We start from the raw sequence: 14,954 nt of genomic DNA, 5'->3' as shown, positions 1-14,954 counted from the left end.
TAGGGAGAAATAACCCTATGCACCACTACAGGCTAGGGGCTGACCTGCTGGAGAGCAGCTCTGCAGAGAAGGACCTGGGAGTACTGGTGGACAACAAGTTGACCATGAGCCAGCAATGTGCCCCTGTGGCCAAGAAGGCCAATGGTATCCTGGGGTGCATTAGGAAGAGTGTTGCCAGCAGGTCGAGGGAGGTGATCGTCCACCTCTACTCAGCTCTGGTGAGGCCACATCTGGAGTACTGTGTGCAGTTCTGGGCTCCCCAGTACAAGACATGGAACAACTGGAGAAAGTTCAGCACAGGGCTACAAAGATGATCAGAGGGCTGGAGCATCTGCTCTATGAGGAAAGGCTGCAAGAGCTGGGCCTGTTTAGCCCAGAGAAGAGTGGGAGGGGATCTTAAGAATGTGTACATTGATAAGATATCTTAAGGGAGGGTGTCAAGAGAATGGGGCCAACTCTTTTCAGTGGTGCTCAGCAACAGGACAAGAGGCAATGGGCACAAACTGAAACACAGGAAGCTCCACCTGAATATGAGGAGGAATTTCTTTACTGTGAGAGTGATGGTGCACTGGAACAGGTTGCCCGGAGAGGCTGTGGAGTCTCCTTCTCTGGAGATATTCAAAACCTGCCTGGACACGATCCTGTGCGAAGTGCTCAAGGTGATCCTGCTTGAGCAGGGCGGTTGGACTTGATGCTCTCCAGAGGTCCCTTCCTACCTCAACCATTCTCTGATTCTGTGATTTTTTAATACAGTTGCTCTAGAGATCTGCCTGCCCAAAACAGCTCTGAGGGAAACTTGCCATGTTATCTCTGTGAAACCAAAGAGACTAGCAAACTAAAGAAGCTGCATCTAAGAAGGGGCTTTTATGCAGTCTTTGGGGAAATCTGTGTGCCGCAACTTCACTTCACATTAAGACTGTTTTGTCAGCGTCATCTTCCTAGTCTGTCGTGGCTCCACTCCTACGGCTAGTCCTGGCATTGATGACTCTTTCGGAGGACTTGTTTGCTGGCCACTTCTGTGAGTCTTCATGCATTTTCTGGACTATCCCATCAAGCAGACTTCTGTTGTCCAGCTCCACTGCCAGCACTGGAGTCTTTTGCCTTCTTGGGCCCAGGGACCCTGAAGACAGTAGGATCCTTTCTCTTCCTGAAAGAACAGACCACGTTTTGGGATTGTCATTCTCACAGCTAGCTGCAGCTTCTATCAGAGTGCTCCTCAGCTTCTTTCGGCCCATGCCTTAGTTAAGGGAATCTTTTTAGGATTACTGAGCCCAGAAAAGACAAACATAGCTTCTGTCACAGATGCTGTGGGGGGGACAGCAAGGCATCCCCTCAACTGCAGGAGACCAGCTTTCCCTTAAACCCTCACTCAGGCAGTATGTTCTCCCCTGCTCTCTCCTCCCTCTTCTTATCCCCCAGTCAAACAGCAGACAGTGCTGCATAGTCACATACTCATGCACATTGGTTCAGAGAACTGACTCATTCACCTCAATGTCAGGGTCACCGTAACAGAGAACTTTCCCCTGATGCCTCTCACATCCCTTGTATGCATTAGGCTTCTGAATACCTCTTCACTCTTGAGAAATGCCAGTGCAGCCTTGGGACATTTGGGAGACTAGCATACTTTTCATGCTAAAATGCATGGCGTGAACTCTGAAAATGAGAAGTCAAAATGCAACACAGCTTGCTGGATAGATGAATTTTGTAGTCGATCCCTGTCACCCTCTATATTGCAAAACCACACCTTGCAGCATCAAACATCTCTTAAACAGATACTGGCCAAAGATACTGATGTACACCACTGTCTCGACGGGTAGTTGTAGATGTCCAAAGAGGATATCTCTCCTCAGGAGAAAAGCCTGGAGCCCTTTTGCAAGAAGACAGACTTGTACATTTATCTACAGATGATGCTGGCCAGATAAAAGGTACTAGCTACCAAATATGACTGCAGCATTCTCCACCATGTCCATGAATGCAGATTCTCTTCAGCAAAGAAATCGTTGGCCTTTCAGCCTACAGTTTCAGTCAGCACCCAACACTGCTAATTCATGGCTCTCTAATTCAGGCTTCTTCTGGGATATACAACTATCTGCAGAAGACTGTCACACAGAGGTCACTTTCTTCTTAGCACTGCAAAGTATGAGGCTGTGGATTTGTCCAATGACTCCTCCAATGAGAAGCTATGCTTTCCTGAGGGTGTTCCTATTGCGATTATGGGAAGAAGACCCTCCTCTAGACTCTCCTCGGTTCCATATCAGAGACCTATGGTGACTCAGGCAATGCCCATTCAACAAGATCTCCTATAGAGGAACTTCCAAAAGCAAAGAGCCTCCCAACAAATGTCAGTTAGCCAGCCATTCTTCTTCTTCTGGCAGTACTTCTGCAGAGTTACATTTCTTCTCATCCAGAACTACTGGGAGATATGAACTTTCTCTTTGCTAACTCTCTTCCTGTCTCTTTTGGGGATCTGTCACTGCAAGAAAAAAATGGGTCCTGGACATTTTTGGACAGAGCTGTTTGGTATCACTGAGCTCTGTAACACATTCTTACCTACCTGTCTGGTTCCTTCTCAAAGATCACTCTTGAACACAAGCTACGAGGCCCTGAAAAGACACCATGCTGGTTCCAGATATCACAGAGGGACAGGACTCCAGAGCAACTATTTCCTCCTGTGAAAAAGGAATCAAATTTGGTACTTCATCTGGACTTACAGAGACTGAGAAATTTCATATAGCAAATGAAGTTGTCCCTTGGCACAATGCTATTAGTTATCTTTTATTAGTAAGTAGCTTCTTTTGGCTTATTATATTTACTTTAGCTTTGTGCAAACAACAATCAGGTTATTTTCAAATGAGCTCTATTTCAGGAATGCTCTCTTACATACTCTCTGACCAGCTGATCTTTAGATATACAGCTGCCAACATGGTCTTCAAGTCACACTGCCAATTTTCAGGTCCATGACAGTCTGCAAATGGATTATAGAGCACCTCAAAAAGTCAGCACGATGCAGAAAATTCTAACTAACTTCACACATGATATTGCAAAGACCAAAGCATGAAAGTGGAATAATTCAGAGAAAAACATGTTACCACAGAAATCTGGAAACACAATGGAAAGTTCCTTCAGCCGGACTAACTCAATGATACTGCAAAATGTTTTCTGTTCCCTTTTTTAATGGTAATTGGAGTTTGCACCAATGCAATATGCCAAGACAACAAAAACAATGTATTAAGGTTGCCCATAAAGTAACTGCTGTGGACAAGCGTGGAACCTGGCAGAACCTAGTTAATGCCTAATACAGAAGAATATTTAGTTATCTGGGCTTCTGTACTGCACGTCTGGCCTATTCCAGTCGTAGCCTGCCCCCTGTTCCCCATAATTCTACCATAGTCCCATACTCTTTCCTATCAGCCCCTTTGCTATTCAAGCCCAAAGGGCCCATGCACACGACTCTGAGAACGTGCCCCTGTGCTGATCTTGCTCCAGTCACTGTTATTTCTGTGGCAGGGTCCTGTTCTGGGAGATGACGAAAATGCCATTCAATGGAGTCAGCATTTAAAATGGGTCGTTAGGGAGAAACGTCACAGGTGTCTTTGCTAAAGATAGCCTAGTGCTGAGTAAAACAGTGCCTCTAGAACCTTCATTTCACAACATGCTCACTCAGCATAATAACCCCTCAGCCCAAAACATCCCCCAGTGCCAGACAACTCTTGCCACTTTCTTATGCTCCCCACCAGTCCCTTGTGATGGTGCATTTTGGGGGGAAACGGTGGTAGGTAAGAATATATCTTCATCCTTTGCTGATTCATACAAGACGCATTTCCTAGTGCATGAGCATGGACTCAGTTAAGGGTATTTTCGGGGACTAGATGGAAATGATGCCAGGAAACTGAGGCTAAGAGATGAGAGTGAAAAGCAGGGAGGGTTGGAGGAGGAGGCCTGAGAACTTTGTGACTCCATAGAGTGAGGTCAGGGGAAGAGGTGAAACAGATGGCACTTGGCTGCGGAGACCTACGTGCCTCTCCACTTTAGTTCAGTCTCCCTTCTCTTTCTCATCTTCACCCACACACTCACACCATTCTTGCATTGCTGACTCAGGGGAAAGAGAAGTTGATGCTTTCAGCTTGGACTGGGCACCACAAATTGTTTTTCTTGAACACAAGGAAAAAAACATCTGCCAATTGTCACAAGTTCTCCCTCATCTTCTCTCTTCTCCTCCTCTCTCATGGGCTTTTACGGGCTGTGTAAGACAGAAGGCATGAAGGACCATTACTAGCAAGTCCTCTGGTCTTCCCCCAAGAACATCATTGCACAGAAAGTTGCACCAGGTTCCCATACACTGAGGCCACTCCTCAGAAGTCTGAAGAGTTGTATATGATGAAAAGAGACAACAGAGATCACTGCAGTGGGGAACTGCTGAAGTGAGTTGTACCATTTGCTCTCTTTTATTCTCCACCTTCATCACTCAGCTGAGGAAAACTAGAGAGCAAGAAACAATCCTTCAACTGAGAAACTGACACACTGAGTCACCTCCATTCCCTCACCTCAAGGAAAAGCCTCAGCCCAGCTCTTGGAGGACGTGCAGCTGAGGGGCTCAGATGTCTGACACCAGTCACAAAGGGTTGATTAAGTTTGAAAGAGTCAAAACCAGTAGGTGCTGGAAAGTATGAGCCACAACAATGGGGATTCTCTGAGGAAAAAGGGGCCCCCAAAAGCACGGGAATGGAAATGTATTCGCCTATGCAAAACTGAGAAACTACGTTACAGTTAGGATAAGCCCCCTCAGCACAAGAGCTCGTTAGAGTTTCCCTAGCATGACAGAAGAAGGGTGGATTCCTTCCTCATACCCCTCACAAAGTCACAATGTTCAGTTCTCCCTTCTCAGTGCAGGTCATTTTTCCTGGATGCTCCTCTTTCTTCTGCTATGTTCCTCCAAACTAACTTAGCTCTGTCCTAGGCTGCTCCTAGATTCTAGATTGATGGGTCATATGTGTCCTGCTGGGAGCTTGGACTCACTGTAGAGTCTTTTTGTTACTTTCCTTGCTTGTCACTATTACTTTTTTCATGCTCTCTGTGAATTGACCAATGAGAAGCCAAGAAATCAGCCACATTTGAGGAATTAAGGAAGAAAAAAAAGAAAAAGAAAAGAAAGAAAAGAAAAAAGACCAAGACATTATGAAAAGCCTTGAAACAATTAATTGAGATAAGCTGTGACAGGCAGAAAAATCAAACCAAAAAAGGTAAGAGATGAAAGAAAAACATGAAGGGCACTTGCTGGGAAGTGTCTTTTACACTTTTTCCACTGTCTATGTAGAAGCGAAACTTGTAAGAAAAACAACAGCAACCCAAAGAGTTTCCACTAAAAGATGCTTAGAACAGTGTCTCTGGCCCCTCCCTGCTCTCTCTCTTGCTGGCTTCAGTTCTATCTTCACGTGCCTCAGACTTAATTGGTTCCTTGGTTGTGACGCATCTTCTTAGTGATGTGAGGAAATTAGCTGCCCACCCGCAATATAAGGGCATCTAGGGAAAAGCTTTTATCAGAAAGAGAGAGAGTGTGGGAGCAAGTAAGCCCAGCAAGCCCCACTCAGTTCATCCACCCACACTAACATCTTGTTTGTCCATGCCTCATTTTTGCTCGTATCTTAAAGCTTTGGACTTGATCAAGCATTGAACTGAGCGTGAAGACACTGTCCCTCATTTCTTCTGGATGCCACCATGAGGCCGGTGTCCATGTTGCTGTTTCTTGCCTTCACTCTGCTGGTTTTCAGTGGTAAGAGGGGTTGAACATATCAGGGAGGGCAGGGTAGCTCAGTAAGCTTTGTCTGGGTGTTTCTTTGTCCCTAACACCTCTGTGTTATTCATTCCCTTCTGTCCACACTATAGGTGGCCAGATATGGTCTTCTACTTTGTTAGTCTCATCCTTTGCTCAGTCCTCTGTCTTGTTATAGCTGGCCACATCCTACCAGGAGAAGCAGAGGAAGAAAAGAGGGAACAGAAAGTGTGGGCCAGAGAGGGGAGTTCAGTTGTGCTGCCTTGCTACCTGAGCCCTAAAAAGCTGAAGAATAGCTGGAAACAGCTATCCGACAAGACATCTGTGTTGTGGAAGCGGCATGGGGGAAGGTACATCCTGGCAAAAATGTTCCTGTGTCTTTGTGGGAAGTGCGAAGAGGGTGGGAGAGTCTTTGAGTCTCTTTCCTCCTTTCCCACATTACCGCCTTTCTGATCCCTAAAGTTCTGCCTCTGCCCTTAATATCTTATTTCCTTCTGGCACATACTTACTCACTGTCTCATTCCTAGTACCCATCAGGAGCCACACATGGTGTTGGAGGTGGAGTACACAGGCCTCCGGAAGATGGCCCTGCCCATGAGGCCCCGGGTGTCAGTCCAGGACCCTGCTTTACGCAATGGCAATTTCTCCCTGCGAATCGACCCAGTCAGGAGTGAGGATGCTGGGTGGTATGAGGCACAGGTGGTTTACAACAACAAGGAGGTCCAGAACTGCCAGGTGGAGCTGGGTGTGGTAACAGGTAGGAGAAGATGGGTCTCAGAAGAGACCACGGAGAACATTGAGTTTGCTACCAGGGAGCTTGTAAGGGTGGGGTGGGGATACGCTGTTTGCTGCAGTGCGTTAGCATGAGAAGCAGCCCCCTGAATGCTCACAGCTTTGTTTTGTCTGCTGTCAGAGCTCTGGAGAGAAGGCTGGCTGATGGACAAAGCTAGGACACTAGAGGCACAGAGAGAAGGTTTGGTGGTCAGCCTGCGAAATTAGCCTTCTCCCTCCCCTTTCTTTTTGTTGCAGTAACCCTCAGTCCTCCTGGGTTTGTGGTAGAAAATGAGCCTCTGTTACTGAGCTGTAACTCTAGTCACCGGGCCAGCCTTGTAGAGACACGCTGGTTCCACAATGGACAACTGGTCCCCACCTCTGGGACTCTCTGCTCCTTTCATGGGGCTCTCTCCATCCTCCGGCCATCCGTGAGTGACTCAGGCCACTGGCACTGCCAGCTCAGATACTCTGACAATGAGATCATTTCCGCCACACACAACTTGCAAATTCTAGGTGAGTTCCGCCTCTGCCTTGCCGCTCCAGCATCCCCCAGTAGCTCCTGTTGCAGTGGTCACTGACTAACCCCAGCAACTCCAGCTTCCCAGCTCCCACTCTGTCCCTACCTCCCTGGCTAGAATCCCTTCTGCTAGAATCCCTCACCTCCCTGCAGGGCTCTTTCCATTCACCATCTCACACTGTGCTCTCTCTCACTCAGGTTTTGATGGCCCAATCAACCCTATAGTCTATGCTGCAGCTGGCTCTGCAGCTGACCTACCATGCACTCTGAGCTACCTACCCAGTGCCTTTGGAATCAATGGAGTCAAAGCCCACTGGATTCGGCTTGCAGGAGGACACTTGGAAGACTGGGGCTTCTCCAAGATTTGGAGTAGCAGAAGCTTTCCCCTTCACCTTTCTGTGGTGGGTTCAGGTGATGCGGGGCAGTACCGTTGTGCTGTCTCTGTTGGCAGGAAGACAATTAGCAGGGACGTGACCTTGGCAGTGGTTACAGGTGAGGAGAGAGACATGAAGGTGCATGGTCCCTTTGGGGTCCCTCACTACTTGCAGATAAACCTCGCTGCACGTCAGCCCAGTGAGTGTAGGTTGCTCCTGTTCATAGGTTCCCACCACAGGGTAGGAAACTAGGGCATTGCATTGCACTGGATTCTGTTGAAGGGAGTGTTTTCCTGGGTAACTTGATTATTCTTCTTGAGGACTGAGGCAGAAAAAGAAAATAAATTAGAAGAGGTAATGAAAGACAAGTGCCATAGAAAAAGGAGGGAGGAGGAGGGGATGTCATAGAGTCATAGAATTGGTAAGGTTGGAAGGGACCTCTGGAGATCATCTAGTCCAACACTCAAATGAATGGTCCATACGGAAATTGAACCCATGACCTTGGCATTATTAGCACCATGCTCTAACGAACTGTGCTATTGTGTGGGACATCCTGTTGTTTTTTCTGAAGTTATTTTTTTCCTTTGCTTCAGTCACCCCAAGCATCCAAGGACCGGTTTCTGAGGGGTCTCGCTTGCTGCTCATTTGTAGCATCACACACCCCCGGGGACATGAACGCTTCCAGTGGAAGCGCCTCAACTCATCTCCCACTAACAACAAGCTGGCTGTGGCCACCTCCCATAACCCAGAGGGCCACGGATCCCTGACAGGCCCTACCTTGGAAATACCACAAGTATCACAGAAGGATATAGGCACATGGGAATGCAGTGTACATGGCCCAGAAGGCAGACTGGGAGCAGTGGAATATGGACTGCAGATCACGGGTACTGTCTCCCCTATACCCCATTCCTTCTTCTTACCCTGTTCAGTGATCTGGTGCCTTCTCTTCTCTCAGTCTCAACCTATCCTTCTGATTTTTGACTATATAGATCTCACCTTATCACCATCCTGACTTAACAGTCATCAATTCCTTTGTTTGCTCCTCCCAATTCCTTGTACCCTTTCCTAGTTTGCCTCTCTGCAGTCCCAGTCTTGTTTCAGTAAAAACTCAACCTTCCCCTCCTTCCTAACTGTAGTTCCTCCTCACAGGTGCCCAGGTCTCCAGCCGTCCCATTATCTTTAGTGGGCAGGTTACTTTTGGGCTCACAATCACCCTCTTCCTCCTGCTTACAGTCTGTGTTCTGGCTCTGGCCCTACAGAAAAGGGTAAGTATGCATAACCCCATTTCTAGCAGCTTTCTTGTACATCACGCCTTATTTGACCCTCTTCTTGGTACTTCTAGAGTCAGCTATGTAGTGTCTTGAGGACATGGCAGCAGGAGGATGGTTGAGGACACCTATGAGGCATGGAGCTCGGGCACCCTGCTGAGGGTGTCATGCATATGATGTCAAAGTTTTATCCTGGGCATTGGCAGGTGTGGCTAACCCCAGAGTTTGACTGGTGCTGGGGAGCACATCAGAGGTCTCACAGGGGTGGTAAGGGGGGACAATCACAGCCCAATCCTGAAGAATTTCTCATTTACCCTTACAGACATCAAGCTATGCTTAAAGAGGAGGGGTTATTTCCAAGCTTTTGTAGTTATCCTTTCTCTATCTTTATCTGGCTACGTTGATAAAACAGAGGTTACTGTTCCATAAAAAGGCCCAGGAGCTTTCAAAACACTGCTTGTGCCAGGACCTCTTGCTTCCAGACCTCTCTGTCTGTCTTTGTATATAAAGTTCTCAAGATCTCTCCTGTGCTAACCAGAGATTTTCCACTTGCTTCCCCACTACCTGCCCTGAGGAACATTATTCCATTTAAAGCTTCAGCATTTATGCAAAGAGTTTGGACTAGTTCTTTCCAGAGTGTTGTGTTACATTTCCTAGAATTAATTCATGTCACCATTTCTGCCATGTAGCTCTTCTAGAACCTGACCTTCTCCACCTAACTCAACTGATTTGATGTTACATGCTCAGTTTGCCACACTGGTGCCAATTCCCTTCTCCAGACTACAAGAAAAAAAAATCAGAAAAGGCATTGCATTTAGAAGCCTGTGCCTCTAAATCTAAATATCACAGAAGACAGTAGGATTTCAAATCCTAAACATTCAAGACCATTCTGAAGTAGTGCTGAGGTCTCCAAAGCAGGAATGTTTAAAAGCAGGGATTTTGATGGGATAAATTTATTTGCAAAAAATTCTTCTTCTAAAAAAATCTTGAGCTTTGGTCAATCCCTTCCCCATGCAGAAAAATACCTCACCTTCAGTGAAGCAGTAAAGTTTGTTGTCCAACAAAAACAACAAAACCCACCATATTTCCTAAGCCTTATATTGGCATGTGAACTGTTTCTTGAGGAAAGAATATCTCAAATGGTTGGTATTGTCTTTCTTTCCATGGCCCAGGCTCTATACATTGCTTTTATCTCCTATACCATGTTCCTATTAAGAAACTGCCATTTTGTGCCAAGGTGGCACAAGAAGAAGGAAAATCCAGTAAATCCAAGGGCATGATGTTTGGTTAGTGTCTCTGGCCCAGAGAAGGAAATGTGAGCACAAGGGGGCAGCCACATCGTCAAGCCACATCTCTCGTCCGAGTTCCCTGGCAGCTTTCCTTTTTCGAAAGCATCTTTTAGGGTTCTCTCAAGGAAACTCAATTTTGCACAGAAGAAAACTCATCCTGCCATGATGTTTGGTTAGTGTCTCTGGCCCAGAGGAGGAAATGTGAGCACAAGGGGGCAGCCACATTATCTCTCATCTGAGTTCCCTGGCAGCTTTCCCTTTTCAAAAGCATCTTTTAGGGTTCTCTCAAGGAAACTCAATTTTGCACAGAAGAAAACTCATCTCACCACCTTTCTCACTGTCTCTACTTGGATGGACCCTGTATTCTGAAACGAATACTAGCTGAGCAGTGGTAGGAAGATAACAGGGGTCCTCAAAGCAGACCAAGGCAGCAGCCTTTTGCTCAGGTGATTCTAATAGACAGTGGGAGAGAAGTGGGTGTCTGTTATCCTTCTCTGTCTTGGCATCTAGCTGCTCCAGCATTCTCACTCATTTTTGCGGTCATCTCTAAAAAAGATTACACAAACTTCTTCCTTACTCCTCTGAGGTAAATTTCTGAGGGAAGCAGTAACGGCATCTTTTCCCACATTTCAAAACATCTCTTGCAGCTCTGCCAGGACCAGTATCAGTTTTTACCCACCAGTCTCTAGACACTGACTTCCATGAGTGTCTGTTGTTGCTCTTTATTTGCTCAGCTTGTTCCAGCATCTTGTCTTATGCCTAGCCTTTATTATTACAGAAGAGCAAGCTACGACTGACCCCTCCCCAGCATGCCACCGAAAAAAAAAAAAAAAAAGAAAGAAGAAAAGAAAATAAGTCAGGCTGTTTCTCTGCAGGTTTTATGCTTTTTCTCTGCAAACAACTTGTATGGCAAATTTTTGCTTCAATGTTTTCCTTTGTCAGCAAGGGATACCTTTCCTGAGTAGTTGTGCTGTAGATGTCTTTTACTTAATTTCTTGGAAAGGGCCCAAACTGAAAATCCCTATTATGCTTAAAGTAATGCTGTCCAGGACAGAAGAGGGGCCACCTTGCAGCTGGTACTTTTGCATTTCATTCACTCTGTCATTCATCTTACTGTTCCATTCCCCTAAAATATCTGGTTCTTGGGTGATATTTTCATTCTCTTTCTTCCAAATGATGCTCCTCAACTTTGTATCATGTACAGAACTCATTTGTACCTTCACACTTTCTGTGGCATTAATGAGTGGCCCCACAACTGATTCTGTGCTTATCAATTCTCTATAGCATGCCAGAAACCTGTCAGCACTACCCCAGTCTCTTCCTCTTAGTCAAGACTGGAGCTACCACACAGTTCTTCCACTAATCTTATTTTTCCAGTTGTATTAGTAGTTCGAACGACACCATTTACTTTGTCACCAGGAGCCATTAGACCTATCTCTTATTCCTTGTCTAGAAATCCTCTTGTTAAAACAAGGAGGCAAAGTAGATCTATCTTTAATTGGTTCTTATCTCACTTCCCATTTACCTTCATGCTTTTATTTATTCTCTCTCTGAAAAGGTATTCGAAAATCTGGCATACCCAACTAATGGCCCAACCATTTCCTTGATTCTTCTTTGCTCTCTCTTAAATGCGTCCTGTCTTTACTACTCCTGATGCCCATTACACATCAGAGAGGGTAATATCAAAACATCCTTCCCCAGAGGAAGGCGCACATGTCACAGAGCAGGAATTAAGTCCTTCCCTGGCTCTAGGAGGGAATGGGAGCCTTGTGTTTTTGAGTAGTAGGTCTGTCTCCTGTGGCAAGGGGAAGCCCTGACTAGGGCCAGTCTACATCCCTCCCATCACTGATATTGCCCCTTTCCTTCCTTTCAGGCACGATCTCCTGCCTTCCCAGCGCTGGAAGGGATAGTTGCAGTCAATGTGCCGAGGAAGAAGGAGATGGAGGAGAAGCAGGAAGAACAGATCCAGCAGACTGAGTGTTGATGGGAGCAGGGATGCCAGGCCCAGTCTGCATGGGGAAATGAGACTCTGTGTGCCATGCTACAGAGAGATGGGCACCATGCAGACCTTTCAGGAGGGTCTAGGGGTGGCATGAACATAACAGGATGCCATGGGAGCTCTGAACCTGCTGAGAGGCTGGAAGTTGCACACCAAGGGCAAGATGAGAGTCCCTGCAGCAGTAAGGTAGCAGGCAGCACAAAAGCTTTGGAGCTATTGGAACCAGCAGCTATTGCCTGCTTGTTTCACTTCTCTCTTCTCTCTCTTTTTAAATGGATGAGATGGCTGCAAACTAGCTCTTCTGTAGCCAGCTGGTGTTTTCTTCCCTGCTGCCCACTGTCCTCTCCCTCTCCCCACACTGGCCTGCTCTTGCACTCATTCAGTGGCAGAGGGGACCACACAGAGGACTGCACACATTGCACATTTTGAGATTTTTATTCTATTAACAATTTATTTTAGAATCTCCAATAAATCAGTCAGTCAAAAACCCTTTGGCCCCGGTGTGTGCTTGTGGAGGATCGTGCCTACTGATAGTGTTGGGTGTATCTCTGTGTCTGTGTGAAGTGGCTTCTAAGAAGTCTGCTGCCTTCTCTTTCTACTTCAGTGAAGTTGACTGATAATTTCTGACACTGGGCGGAGGAGGGAAGGTGAAATTAAATGCCAGCAGAGAAGAAAGAATAACAAATTCAGTCTCTCCTTTTTATTCTGCTGCTGTGTCATTTTTTCCCCTGTGTGACTCCCTGCTCATTCATTCATTCTCGGTCCTTACCCCGTTTTCATTACGGATCTTCCATTGATGTTAGAGATCTCCATCACTCTCATCAGATATAAGAGTGAGCCTGTCAGATCCCATCTCCCACTACTCTCAATGTATTAAGGTTTCATCTAATTAGAGAATTCTCTTCATTTCTTTGCTAAACAGTTACAGAGGGCTGCTATGTAACTCTTGAACATTCGTGGTGTGCCATCTGAGAAGAAATTCTCACTAGTAGAATGTTATGCATAGCTTCTGTTGTCTGGCCATATGGTTCACACTGGGATGTGACTTCTTAAGCAAGAAGGCATTCATCCAAAAATTAAATTCCTAATATTTAGGATGAGAACTTCCATTGACTTCCGTAGAAGGCCTCACTACCAGGCCAACTTTTCATTATTTCAGCAGACACATAAACAAGTCTTCTTGCTGTACAGCCCTCACCTCACTGCAAGTACTGGAGCACCACTCAAGAAGTCCTAACTAACCCACTCCGAATAGCACATACGTACCCCACAGCTGTTTAGCTATTCAGTCAGTCATAAATTTTACTGAATACGATATTCAGTGCTCCACTGAGTTCTGGAGAAATGTATCAGAGGACTGAACAGTTTGTTTGAATTGTCTCACACAATTTGTGGCAGACATTGAAAGTTTAGGTGGGATTGGCAGAAGGATAGAGATCAGAGAGGAAGAGGGATCTAGCCTGGTACTAGGCTTTTTCCTGTAACATGATACAGGTTGCCACATTTTTTTTCTGGGCTGGAGTGATCGATCAAGTGCAGCTGCTTCTCTCTGCTGGTGTCCTGATCTAGATGCTTCAGAGACAGAGAAGAGGAATTTCCCACTGGGGTTAGATTCCCTCAGAGCCTGACAACAGTTTACTCTTTTTTTCTCATATGTAATGAGATGCTCTCCCTTCCTGTAGCTAATACTTTGAGAATTACCTATTATAAGCCTGGATGTTCATATTACTCAAATACGTTCCTGATCTTTCTTTTAATCCTGTTTTTTTGAACTCTGGCTTCCCCTGGCAATGAGTTCTAGGGCCTGCTTACACGTCATGTGAAAATTGTTCCTTTTCCAGTTTTGAATTCAAAGATTTCCACTTTCATCAACTGATTTCTTTTCTCACATTACATAGACTGGAAGAAGAGGTTCCCAATCTACCTTCTTGTGGCCAGTCATTGTTTTATAACCTTATATCACATCTCTTCTTTCTTATTGCCTACCCCCCCACCAACTCACTGCTTTTCAGGTAAAAATCCCAGATTTGGGGGACTTTCTCCTTAACAGTTTATCCAGACTCATTTCTATGTATTGGCAACTCTCCTTCGAGTCCCTGCTCTGGAATAGCCCAGAGAAGCCAGATGAGGGAACACTGCTGATTTACTCAAAGGTGTAATAACATCCCCTGCGTTCTCTGCTTCCACTCTACCCATCACAACTCCTGATGCCTTGTTTGCTCTTCTGATTGCAGTTCCCCACTGAACAGCACTGAGTTCTTACTGAGCAGTTCACTGTGTCCTCTATGAACTTATGTATCAAGATGCCTAGGGCTCTTCCCTGACCTGGTACAGTTACAATAAAGCGAAGCCTAGAAATATTTACACAGTTTACATTTTCGTTCCAGCTACTTGACGTTGCAAACAGCGATGCTGAATTTTATTGGCCTTCCTGTTACCAAGGAGCTTTCTCAGATGTCTCCAAAGCTCTTGTCATTCTCTCATCTCCTGAGAAATTTAAATAGCTTCGTGTCATGTATAGATTTGGCCTTCTTGCTGCTTGCTTACATGAACACTAGAAACTCATGTCTTAATGCAGATGCTTTTGGTCTCCACTGCTGCCTCTGATAACAACTGGTAGTTTAACTCTACTCCTCGCTTTCCACCTCTCAGCCACTTTCTAGCCCACTGCAGACCTTTCTCACTCACACTGTTACAGGATCATTCCATTGCCCTGGTGAGTCCTGCAGCTCCAGAGGGGCAAGGAGAAAGTAAGAATTGTTTAAAGGTGTAAACCTCAAGCTGAGCACTGAGTTATTTAGTGTAACACAGTTCACTTACTTCATGACTCTTCACCAAGAACTGATACCTGGAGCCAATTTGACCAGAGAGAGGCATACACATGGTTAGTGATACACAGTTAAATTATAAAACCTAAGCGTATGGCAGGCATCTCTACATTCATTATAATTTCTGTAGCAAAT

At 45.8% G+C, this 14,954-nt stretch overlaps 1 protein-coding gene across 1 annotated transcript; it reads left to right on the top strand.

The window, feature by feature from the left end:
- Positions 1 to 5,715: 5,715 nt before the first annotated feature.
- On the top strand, positions 5,716 to 12,097 carry LAG3 (lymphocyte activating 3). The gene is made up of 8 exons (XM_085324625.1): positions 5,716 to 5,770; positions 5,949 to 6,120; positions 6,298 to 6,527; positions 6,800 to 7,057; positions 7,260 to 7,553; positions 8,029 to 8,319; positions 8,585 to 8,700; positions 11,866 to 12,097. Exons 1-8 carry the CDS (start codon positions 5,716 to 5,718, stop codon positions 11,974 to 11,976), a joined length of 1,527 nt encoding a protein of 508 aa, XP_085180751.1. The 3' UTR covers positions 11,977 to 12,097.
- Positions 12,098 to 14,954: the final 2,857 nt, after the last annotated feature.

Source organism: Rhea americana, unplaced genomic scaffold, assembly GCF_003343005.1.
Source record: "Rhea americana isolate MKP2758 unplaced genomic scaffold, rheAme1 scaffold_92, whole genome shotgun sequence".
NCBI classification, from domain to species: Eukaryota; Metazoa; Chordata; class Aves; order Rheiformes; family Rheidae; genus Rhea; species Rhea americana.
Note: the sequence above shows the minus strand (reverse complement) of the source record. Positions and strands in the feature narration are given on the sequence as shown.